Genomic DNA, 12,729 nt, shown 5'->3' on the forward strand with positions numbered 1-12,729 from the left:
AAGATAGAAGAAATTAGGATTGGGGAAGAAAAGATAAGATAATTGGCTGGTCTGGATAAGATGTGCGGCGCAAGCGACTCGGACGCGTGGGGCACGCGGTCGCGCAACTTGCACTTATACTGATTGACGCGGTCGCGTTGGTCACGCAGTCGCGTGACCCGTTTTATGCCACTGGCGCGAGGGCAGCCTCGCACTCGCACAACTCTCTGTTCAAAATTCCATTAGTGCCAAATTTTTGAGCGACGCGATCGCGAGTGGCATGCGATCGCGTGAGTGGGCTTTAGAAGGATATGACGCGGTCGCGTCGGTCACGCGGCCGCGTGGGATGAATTGTGCGTTCAGCACCAATCCAGCACCACTCTAGCACAACTTTCTGTCGTGCACCTCTTTTACATCGAAATCCAGGGAACGCGGTCGCGTGCGTCACGCGATCGCGTGGGAGGCCAATGTTCCCAAGTGACACGGACGCATCGGCGACGCGGTCTCGTGGGACGATTTGTGCCACTGGCACGCCTCTAGCCATGCTCTCGCGTGACTTTCTGTTCGTTTTCTTTTCTTCCCATTGCACTGGTGACGCGGACGAGTCAGCGACGCTGCCACGTCGTGTGCGTACTTTTTTTTTTATTCTGAAAAAGAAAATGCAGAATGCAGTGTTAATATGAATGTGATGCAAAACTCCAGGTTCAATATAATAAAATAAAATAAAATAAAATAAACAAACAAAACGAAATAAAATTAAAATTGAGAAAGGAATGATTATACCATGGTGGGTTGTCTCCCACCTAGCACTTTTAGTTAAAGTCCTTAAGTTGGACATTTGGTGAGCTCCCTGTTATGGTGGCTTGTGTTTGAACTCATCCAGGAATCTCCACCAATGTTTGTATCTCCAGTAACATCCGGGGTCCCAAACTAAGCATGTAAAGCCCTTAAGAAGCTTCAAACAGATTCTTAGGCTCCCGGGGTAACAAGTGTCAGAGCAGATTCCAGGATCCCAAATCTTGCTTTTACACCCATCTTTGTCGGGATCTGTATTTTTCCAACTGGGTGATAAGTAATTTGAATTTTCACTGCAGCTACCAAACAGCTTCCTAGACCCATTCAGTTGAGCTTTACACTAACCTTTGCGTTTAAACTTAAAGCTTCCAACCATGATGAACGTTGCAGGACAATTCTTACCACTGACCATCTTCCTCTTACTCTTAATGCCACAAAAAGCTCTAAGTTGACCATCCGTCTCCAGTAGCCCATATTCAAGTGGAATTAGAAAGCTAAGGGATATGAATTTTATCCACTTGAATGTTGTGAAGGATGATGGCAACTTAGGGGGAGGGGTCTCCAATAACTTTGGCAAGGTGATTTCAAGCTCCACTCCCTTGTGCTCTTTGACAACTTTCACCTCTTTGCAAGCTTCTTTAATTTCAACCTCTTTCTCTTGAATCTCCTTCTCTTGATCGACCTCTTCCAAGTCTTTAACCATGACATGCCTTGGAGGTTGTACACCCTCCTCAACATCAAATGCAACTGTCTTGGAAGGAGGTTCTATGTCTTGACTTTCCCATGGAGGTTCAGCATCTCGTAAATCTTCAACCACTGCTTCTTCTTCAATAATTCCGGCTTCCTCTACTTGTTCTAGTACAAAGTCGTGCTCCGTACTGTCCACTGGAGTTTCTAATGTCTCCCTCATGCTACGTTCTTCATTAGATTGCCCACATGAAGCCATGAGGGTTCCTTGAGTGTCTGAACGTCAGGAAGCTAATTGATTTATCGCTTGTTCCAATTGACGAATGGTTGCCTGAAATCGGTCCACTGTTTCCTTGAAACGATCCTTTGTCTCTTGATGCACTCGTCTTTCATAAATAGGATCATAGTGCTCTTGGATTGATGGATATGGAGATGGTGAATATTGAAGTGGTGGTTCTTGTGAGTAATTGGGTTGGAATTGGGGTGGTTCTATATATGGTTCATATGGCTCATAAGGTGGTTGGTATGGTGGTTGAGGGTTAGGGTCATATGGAGGTGAATGGCGGAAAGGGACTTGTGAGTTTGGTGGTCCAAAGTTATGTTGAGGAGGGGGTTCATAGGCATATGGTGGTGGTTGTTGATAGTCCATTGGAGGTGGTTGTTGCCATGAGGGTTGATCAAATCCTTGTGGCTCCTCCCATCTTTGATTGTTCCAACCTTGATGTCTGTTCTCATTATAGTTTCCATTCCTAACAACAACATTGGAATCAAACTTGAAGCCAGAGGGGTGAGAACTCATAGTTAGTTAATAAAAATTTAAAAACAAAAATAAAAGCAAATTCGAAATTCAAATTTTTGAATTTGAAAATTAAAATTTGAATTTTGAATTTTTAAAATTGAAATTTGAAGATTAAAATTTGAAAATTTTTTAAAATTTGAATTTTAAATTTTGAAAATTGAATTTTTAAAATTGAAAATTGAAAATTGATTTTTTTTTTTTGAAAAATATTTACAATAACCAATAATAAGGCACACGTTTGCAATTCTCCGGCAACGGCGCTATTTTGATGAGAGGAACTTTTGCGTGGTCTAGAAATTTGCGGATAAATCCTCGTTGGAAGTATAGTTTCTAAACCTTCAAAAGTCCTTTCATACAAACATTTTGGTTGTCACAAGTAACAAACCCTTTTAAAATTGATACCCGAGTATTCAAACCTCGGGTCGTCTTCTCAAGGAATTGCAGGGAGGTATGTTCTTATTATTGGTTATGAGTTGTAAATTGGGGTTTTGGATTAAGGTAAAAAGTTAGTTGAATGACAAGTAAAATAAAATAATAATAATAAAAACAAACTCTTGGCAAGGTATGAGAAATTGGAAGTCCAAATTAGTTATCCTTCTCAATGATAAAGAAGATTGAATCTTAATTCCACTTAGTTAACCTTTGCTAAAGCAAAGGAAGGTCAAGGGACAAATTGGTTTGATCTTCGAATCCTATTTATTTCTTAAGAAAAGATTGGGATTATTGAAGTTCAATTCAATTGACAAGATAACAATTATCAATTATGCTGTTGAATTGGATAACTCCTGAGTTACTGATTTCTTAACCAAAACCAAAAGGAAAAAAGTAAATCTACTGGAATAAAAAATGCCTTCAGATGGGAAGCAATAATCATGTAAATAAAAGAAAGCAATAATAACTAAAATATCTCAAATAATATTAAATAGAAAATCAATCTAAACATAGAGAGTCATAAACAAAATTGAGAAAAGAAATAAAAGAACATTGAACCTGGGATTGAGAGTCACTCCTAAAACTAAGAGAAGTCCTAAATCCTAAATTTAAGAGAGAGGAGAGAACATCTCTCTCTAAAAACTACATCTACTCCTAAAATTGTGAATGTGAAAGCTTGATTATGAATGGATGCATTCTCCCACTTTATAGCCTCTAATCTGTATTTTCTGGGCCGAGAACTGGGTCAGAAACAGCCCAGAATTCGCTGGAGAAGAATTCAAACACGCTTATTTTCGTCACTGCGACGCGGCCGCATGGGTCACGCGGTCGCGTCGCCTAGTGTCAGAGCAACTATGGCATATTATATATCAAATCGAAGCCCCGAACGTTAGCTTTCCAACGCAACTGGAATCGCATCGTTTGGACCTCTGTAGCTAAAGTTATAGCCATTTGAGTGCGAAGAGGTCAGGCTGGACAGCTTAGCAATTTCTCCGGCTTCTTGTATTCCTTCCACTTTTGCATGCTTCCTTTCCATCCTTTGAGCCATTCCTGTCCTGTAATCTCTGAAAGCATTTAACACACATATCAAGGCATCTAATGGTAATAAGAGAGGATTAATATTAGCAGAGATAAGTCCAAAGAAACATGTTTTCAATTAAAGCACATAATTAGGAAGGCAAATGTAAAACCATGCAAATAGTATGAATAAGTGGGTAAAGAGTTGATAAAAACCACTCAATTGAGCACAAGATAAACCATGAAATAGTGGTTTATTAGAAAGCAATGAAAGTTTGGTAGAAAAGTCATTTACCTGCTAGCATAGACTAAGATAGGCTATCTTGTTTCTGGTGTCTTCTTCTTCTTCGTCACCACCACCTTCATCTCCTCGTCTTCCTCTTCCTCTTCCTCTTCTTCTTTCTTTTCTATTTGAATATCTTCCTCATCCTCCTCCTTCTTCTTCTTCCTCCTCCTCCTCCTCCATCATCGTTATCATTATTGTTATCATTTTTGTCTTCTTCTTATATATATAACAGTTCAAATCCTAAATGCACTAAAATTCTATTGATGACACACATAAACAAACTCAATTCAAAACAAATTTAGACTAAAGGTGCACCTTATTTAAATTCAGAATGCATCGAAATTAAATTCAGAATACACCAAAATTACTTAATGATAACAACACACAAGTAAACTCAGTTCAAAATAGGCACAAACCAAATGCACCTTATTTAAATTCAGAATGCAGCGAAATTACTTAATGATAACTCAAAACAACTCCTCCTCCTCGTTTTTTTTCATCATCATCATCTTCTTCTTTTTTTTTTTTTTGCCCATCTTCTACTTCTTATTTTATCTTCTCATGATTCTTGTCTTACTCTCTTGACAAGAATAAAAATAAGAAAAAATCAAACAAAGAAAAAGAAGAAATATATAATGCTACAAAATTACTAGGAAGAAGAGAAACCTACATTCATTAAACTAAATAAGATTGTAATACAGTTCATATATGTTCCTTCAAGTCCAATATGAGAAGCAATACTCCAAAAAGAAGAAATGAGAGCAAAAAGAATAAAGAAGGAAAAAAATATTAAAGAAGATATTTTTGTGCTTTTGTAGTAAAATTTCAATGTCAAAACTAAGAAATTTATGTGTAATTCTTAAGAAATTTTAGTAAAATTTTCTTGTTATTTTTTCTTATCAATATTGCATCATTTAAAACTCTTCCTCTTCTTCCTCCTCATCTTCTACTGTTGCTTCTTCTTTTTCATCTTTTTCCTTTTCATCTTCTTCTTATTTTATTTTCTTATAATTCTTTTTGTTTCACTCTTTTAAGAGGAATAAAACAAAAAAAAAAGAAAAATAAAAATCAAACAAAAAAGAATAAATAACTACAATATTACAAGAGGAAGAGGAGGAAAATAAGAAACAAAAATAAGACTAAGCAACAATAGCACCAATAGAAGAAGAAGGAGGAGGCGCACGAAGAAACACGAAGAAGAAAAACGGCATGATTTTACGTGTATATTGTGTGAGTGGGTTTTATTATATTTGGGCCAACTTAGTTAGATTTAATCGCCAAAAAAATTTGGATGCGTAATAGATCGATAAATATTAAATTAAATAAAAAAAAAGGAAATATAAGTTGTTATTGTTAAGATTTGAAAAATGGTTGACTCTATTAATATTTTCATGGTACTCTTAGTTCGATCAGCTTAAATTAGTTAATAAAAATAGTGTTGTTAATTATATATCTTGGCTAGAAGACTTATCAGTCATTTAGACTTTTTCAGTACAAAAAGATTAAAGGCGAACCTACGCACACAACACGTACGTTTGGATCAGCCAATTGAGTTGAGTAGCAGCTTAGTTTTGTCATATTCTTAAAAGAAAAAAAAAAAAAAAGAAAAAAAAGGAAGGAAGGTTTAAAGCAAAGGAATGGAGAGACTGTGAAGGGAAGCAAGCTATGTATACGAGTGTGTAAGCGGTTTGAAGGGTGAAAGAAAATCAAAGAAAAACAATATGAAAAAGTCTAAGGGCCAGCAATTTTTGTGTTTTGTGGTCAGCACTTAATCATAAAAAAAAAAAAAAGTGAATGATCTTCTACTATTGGATGTAATCTCATATCATTAAAAAGATTATTGATAGCCAATTGATAGTTACAAAACACAAAAGTTGCTGCCCCTATCATTCCTCAAAGAATATTAATGAGAAAGTGTCTGGTGGCAGGTATGCACATTAAAAAGGGGTAGCACATATTTTCACTTTGGTAGCTACCTATCACTAGCATGTATTTCCATAATCCTCATAAATATTTTCTCTATCTTGTTATTATTAGTTAATTGCTTCAAGTAAGGTTTGAGCAACATTTATCGTCCCAAACAACACAGAAAGAAAAATCTCGGAACTTGCATTGTGATGTCTATTGCATCATTAATATACATACACACATCTTAATTGAACCTCACCCTCCTATATCCTTTCTCAGTTCTCACCATTAATATAATGAGTCATTTTCCTTCTTCCTCCTATATATTCTTCTTCTTTGTGTCAGTATTTGGTTCATGATGAGAGCTAATTCAGATTTTTTTTTTTGGTGACTAGCTAATTCAGATTTGTATTTTGTTTGCTTTGCTAGTAATGGTCTAATTAGTTTCCAGCATTATTCACTTTAATTACTATTTTTGTTGTCACTGAAGAAGGAGAGATCAGAGATATGGGCTGTAATTTTTGTAGGAACTTTGAACATCATAATATTCTGGGTTTGTACATCATCGTTGTATTAGTGGCTGCTATGGTTGAATGCAGTTCCTTAAACTACACAAAGTACAATAAGCAAGTAAGTAGCTTGAGATTCAATAGGATTATTAAACACTTGGACAAGATTAACAAGCGCCCTGTTCTCACCATAGAGGTAATTAAGTACTATTAATGTGATTATTAATAATATCAGTGGTTGAGATTTTTCTTTCTTGGTCTCTCCACTACCATTCTATACCATTTGCTATTAACAGTCATTTAGACTTCTTTTTTTAAATACATTATATTATTATTAATGTATACATACCCAAATTAAATGCATTGATTTATATACAAGAATAAATGTTTCTTAGCTTATAGAGTAGTACCATTTTAGAATTTATAAAATGAAAGAAAGTATTTTATGAAAATTAAAGTAGTAGTATTAATCAGCTTTTGTATGGGATAGATGATAATATATATATTTGCAGAGTCCAGATGGTGATATCATAGATTGTGTTCACAAAAGAAAACAACTAGCTTTCGACCACCCGCTCTTAAAGAAACACAAGATCCAGGTAATTATGACCACCTACCAAACTTATTACTAATATGCTTTTTCTCTTTCTCTTTCTATTTTTATGTTAGCTGTAGTAATTTATTTTACCAACTTGATATGATCATATCATCATTAGGGTTGTTGGTTAGATGGTTTGATTAATGAATTCACATAACAGAAAGCGCCAAAAGAGATGCCAAGAGGGATTATTAATAATGTGAAGAAGGATAATAATAATAATAATAATAATGAGGATGAGAATGGTAGTAGCAATGAAATAGTAGGTGAAGGAGAAAGAGGAGCAGTAGTAAAAAGGCAAGAATGGCAAATGTGGCACCTAAATGGGACGCTGTGCCCAAAGGGAACTGTTCCTATAAGACGAAGCAGAGTGGATGATTTGTTCAGAGCTAAGTCTTTGTATCACTATGGTAAGAAACAGCCACGGACTCCATTCTCCCGCCGCATCCACAGTGACGCCCCCGATGTAATTAGCGGTAACGGCCATGAGGTGCGTCGTACCACTGCTTCGATATTTAAACTTATTTTTTATTCTTAAATGTTGTTGGATGTTCAAATCAATCTTCAAAACAGAATGAAAATTTTACACATATACTGCATTGTGATTCTTCTACATCAATTCGCTATGAAGTTACTATTAATTGATAGGTAGAGGTCCTTTAGTAAAAAAAAAGTTCTTATTTGAATAAATTAAGATAAACAAATAAAACTCAATTGGTAGTTGTATATAAAAAAATAAATCTCTTTATTTAACCAACTTGTCTAATTAGAAAATCAATTTTTAATAGTCGATTTCAGCTATCTTATTTAAACTTTTCTTTTTATGTGTATATTCACAAGTGTAAATGAATTTGGGTAACTCAATTATCCGATTTAAACTAAGATGATCCAATTTAATAGTTAATAATTCTAGTATTCAATGATGAATCAAGTATAGTGGAGTAAAATTCGATCAGATCCGTTTTCATTTGGATCTAATATCGGATTCGTGCAAAATTCAATCTAACTCGAATACTTGATTATCCTATATACTCAATTCAAAGATATAATTTACAGTGTTGATCTTTGATGTTAATTTGTAGTTTTAATATTATAATCTTAATTTATTATAGTGTTTATCTATAATGATAATTTGTAATTTTACAAAATATTTACTTTATTTTTTCTTTTGTTTTAAATTTTAAATTTTTTATTTATCAATTCGGGTATTTAATTATCCAAACCAAACCAACTGGTTTTATTAGTCAGGTTAGACCGGTTTGGGTTTGCGTTAAAAAATATTCAACCCGATACAAACCCGCTCAATTACATTTCAATTGGTTTGGGAGCATTTTTAGCATAAATTTAAACAAACCCGACCATCTTATACTCTCTTTATATGTTTTTCTCCGACTATTTACTACCATCTCCTAAATCTTAATACTATCAGAATTTCAACTGTCTTTTTGTTTTTTTTTATACCATTTATTATCACTATCGACAGTCGGCCACCCTTCAGCATATCGTTGTGGCTGACAATCTTAAACGCTAAACCCTTCGAAAGATGAGAGTTAAAAAAGTAATTTTGACAATAAAAAAATTGATGATGTTGCCAAATCTAAAAATGGTTTCCAATAATTATTAAGTAAGTAGTTAAGCATATTTTACCTTCTTCTACGTTTTAAATTTTGTATATTCAAATTGGTGTATTTTTTTAGCATGCGATCGCTTATACGAGATCATCAGAAGAGATATATGGGACAAAGGCAAGTATAAACGTGTGGGATCCATCAATTCAAGCAATGAACGAATTCAGTCTTTCTCAAATTTGGATTTTATCAGGGTCTTTCGACGGCCCAGATCTAAATAGCATCGAAGCTGGATGGCAGGTACTCTTTCTAATTCCAAAATACTAGTTTCTTTCTTTCTTTCTTTTCTTGTAGTGTTGAATAAAATAAAGTATTATTTTTAATATTTAAATTATTTTATTTAAATTTTTTATATTTTAAAATTATCTCAATATTATCTTATCATTAGTAATCTGTAAGCAGAGTGACAATAAAACAAAATTGAAATCATTTTAAAACGTTAAAAATTTAAATAGGATAAAAACATTGAAGACAAAAATAATTTATTATCTTTATAGAAGAATTATCAAATCAAATAAAATGAAAGTAAATCTTAATAGAATAAATTGTATTACAAATTCAAGATTTTTACTCATCATGAAATAGTAGTAAAATGACAGAAAAAGAAAAAAAAAAGAGCATGATACAAATACAATAAAATATAAAATATATTTTTTCTCTAATGTACCGAATTTTTTAAATATTTAATTTAACTAAAATTTATTTTTAATTTTAAAATAAATTTTAATTTTATCGTTTAATAATATTAATTTTTTATTATACATGATTATTCAATTTTTTTAATCAAATTTAAGTAAATTATTCTTAATTATAGTATTTTCATTCTAAGTAAATTTCTTTTTAATTTTATACTTCAAGATTTTTACTCATCATGTAATGCTTGTAGAATGCTTAGTAAATAAACTTATTGAAAAAGAAAAAAAATATGATACATATACAATAAAATATAAATTATATATTTTTGTCTCTGATGTACCGAACTTTTGTAAAGTTTAATTTTAAGTAAACTTTATTTTTAATTTTAAAATAAATTTTAATTTAATCCTTCAATAATATCAATATTTTATGATAGATAATTATTCAATTATTTTTTAATCATATCTAAGTAAATTAGTCTTAATCACATTATTTAATTTTAAATGAATTTATTTTTTTAATTTTACTCTTAATCACATTACTTTTATTCTAAGTAAATTTACTTTTGGTTACGAGTAAAATTAAAAAAATTGAATAATTAATTATCAGAAAAAATAAGGATAAAATCATAAAATTAAAATTTATTTAAAAATTAAAAATAAAATTTAGTTAAATTAAATATTAAAAAATTGAATATATTAGAGACAAAAAGATATATTTATTTAGACTTTATTTTATATGTACGATGCCTTTTTTTTTCTTTTATTTCCCTGAAAATCTATCTATTAGTCATTCTATAAGTATAAGTAAAAATTTTGAATTCATAATACAATTCATTCCTTTAAAATTCGCTATTATGTTACTTTATTTGGTAATTCTTCTAAGAGTAACGTATTATTTTTGTCTACAATGTTTTCGTTCTATTTAAATTTTTAATGTTTCAAAATCGTCTCAATTATGTTCTACCATCGATTCTGTTAATAGATTATTAATTGCAGGACAACATTAAAACGATTTTAAAACACTAGAAATTTAAATAAAACGATCTAAACATTAGAAATAACTTTAAAATTTACTCCATTGTAAACAAAAATGATACTTTACTCTTTTAATGCCTATCGATAATAGTAGTAAGTATCCATATTTTATAATATTTTTGCTAGATAGACAATGACTTTCGTAAACAATGTGAACAATAAATTTTAAAATTATTCCAATAAAATAAAAAACATACTACACCCTTACGAAAATCACTGAAATCACAAGTGAAAAAGAGAAATTACCGTATACGTAACTGTATTGTTCACTAAACTCATTGTCTACCTATACTTTTCCACCTTATAAACATTTTTGCTAACTCTGCAAAGTAGTAATTTCTAATCTTTTGATTTTTTTACTGGTCAAAGTAATGTTTTTCTATAATAGTGCCAAGTGCTTTATAAATATTTCTGCTAACCTAGCTTTACAAAGTAGTAATTTTTAAAACTTCGATTATTTTACTAGTCAGGTCAGTCCAGAGCTCTACGGTGACAACAGACCCAGATTATTTACTTATTGGACGGTAACCATTTCTTTTCTTTTTCTCCTTAAATATTGTGACAAACTGTTTTTTTCTAATTCAATAATGTTATCCACGTTTTTGGGAGGTCAACAATTTAATTATAAAGGTTGACGTTTGATGCACAGAGTGATTCGTATCAACAAACCGGATGCTACAACCTTCTTTGTTCGGGTTTTATCCAAACAAATAGTAAGATTGCCATTGGAGCAGCCATCTCTCCTGTCTCTTCTTTTGCTGGCAGCCAATATGACATTACCATCCTCATCTGGAAGGTCAATATTTCATCCACTTACACTTATTAGACAATCTTTTACATGTGGCTCATCCCTTTTATATTTATTGGATACTATCTTTTTTTTTTTTTTTTTAATTTCTATAAAATGAAGCGTGATCTTTATAATATATTTCATGATAATGAGGCGATAATTAATTTCTATAAAGTCATTTTTATCACTATTCAATAATTTAACATGCATTACATATAAAATGTATGTTCTCATAGCTTTTTCACATTATTTTGGTGTTGTGATTTGTGAATATTAATATAGGATCCAAAAGCTGGGAATTGGTGGATGAGCTTTGGTGACAACACACTGGTTGGGTACTGGCCGGCCGAGCTATTCACGCACTTGGCTGATCACGCCACTATGGTGGAGTGGGGCGGCGAGGTGGTGAACATGCGGACCAATGGCCAGCACACCGAAACCCAGATGGGCTCCGGCCACTTCGCCAGGGAGGGCTTCGGAAAATCAAGCTACTTTCGGAACCTTCAGATTGTGGACACTGATAACAGCCTAATGAATGTACAGGGCATCTCAACTTTGGCTGAAAACACCAATTGTTATGATATTAAGAGCTCTTATAGCAATGAATGGGGCACATACTTCTACTATGGTGGGCCTGGGAACAATCCTCAATGCCCATGAATTTTACTTAGTAGTCATCTTTACGTACATATGTTTCATCTGTGTACACATAGAGATAGTTTTAGTTTCAAATTAAATTCGTCCCGGATGAGGTAATAACTTTCAATTACATTCTTTACTTGTATGTAATTACCATATTTTAAATTCCATGTTATGGTTTTGTCAACTCATCCTCTCTTTGATTGCTTTCCCCCGAAGGGTATATTACTCAAGAACAAACTGTGGAACATGCTTTTTCTTCTTAATATTATTTAGAGTAAAATTCCTTTTTAAGCTTTTATTCTGTTTTAATTTAGACAATCCGTAGTCACCAAAAAAAAATTTAGACAATCCGCACTTTAATGATTGGAAAATAACAATCCATCTCTTACTCTTCTTTTTCATTAGACGCATGAATCCTTTTATGAGAATTTTCTGCAAAAGATGACAGAAAATACTTACGCATGATGTAAATTGTAACATCCTAGTTTTTGCGTTAGAGTCGCTTATGCTAACCCTTTACACTAGTGTGTCCATGGGCGTGAGCATAAGTGGCACGCCAGGCAAAGTTTCTAGGAAGATGATAAAAGGATTGCAACCACAATTGTGCGCACTACAAGAAAATGGAACATGTAACAAAACTTTGTAACAAATTTAAAATTGTTACAAAAAAATTATTTTTTTTAACAAAAATTAGTAATTGTTACATAATAATAATGTTTTGTAACAACAATATAATTTGTTACAAAATATTTTATTATTTTGTAACGACTTAATTTTTTTTGTTACAAATTATATTCGCTTTTGTAACGAATCAGTATTTTGTTGCAAAAGTTCAAAATATTTTGTAACGAAATATCCATTTGTTTCAAAAATTTTAATTATTTTGTAACAAAAAATTAATTTGTTACAAAATTCAATATTGTTTATAATAAGTTATTTGTTTGTCACAAAATATAAAAATTTTTTTGTGACAAAGCATCTGTTCG

At 32.1% G+C, this 12,729-nt stretch overlaps 1 protein-coding gene across 1 annotated transcript; it reads left to right on the forward strand.

Annotated features, from left to right (window-relative positions):
- The first annotated feature begins 5,962 nt into the window (after positions 1 to 5,962).
- LOC107619605 (protein neprosin-like) lies at positions 5,963 to 12,011 on the forward strand. Its single transcript, XM_016321903.3, has 7 exons — positions 5,963 to 6,608; positions 6,925 to 7,011; positions 7,171 to 7,500; positions 8,708 to 8,878; positions 10,782 to 10,835; positions 10,961 to 11,107; positions 11,384 to 12,011. The coding sequence occupies exons 1-7, from the start codon at positions 6,411 to 6,413 to the stop codon at positions 11,759 to 11,761; spliced, it is 1,365 nt and encodes a 454-aa protein (XP_016177389.1). The 5' UTR covers positions 5,963 to 6,410; the 3' UTR covers positions 11,762 to 12,011.
- Positions 12,012 to 12,729: the final 718 nt, after the last annotated feature.

This window comes from Arachis ipaensis, chromosome B9 (genome assembly GCF_059453495.1).
Source record: "Arachis ipaensis isolate K30076 ecotype BB chromosome B9, ASM5945349v1, whole genome shotgun sequence".
In the NCBI taxonomy this organism is placed as follows: domain Eukaryota; kingdom Viridiplantae; phylum Streptophyta; class Magnoliopsida; order Fabales; family Fabaceae; genus Arachis; species Arachis ipaensis.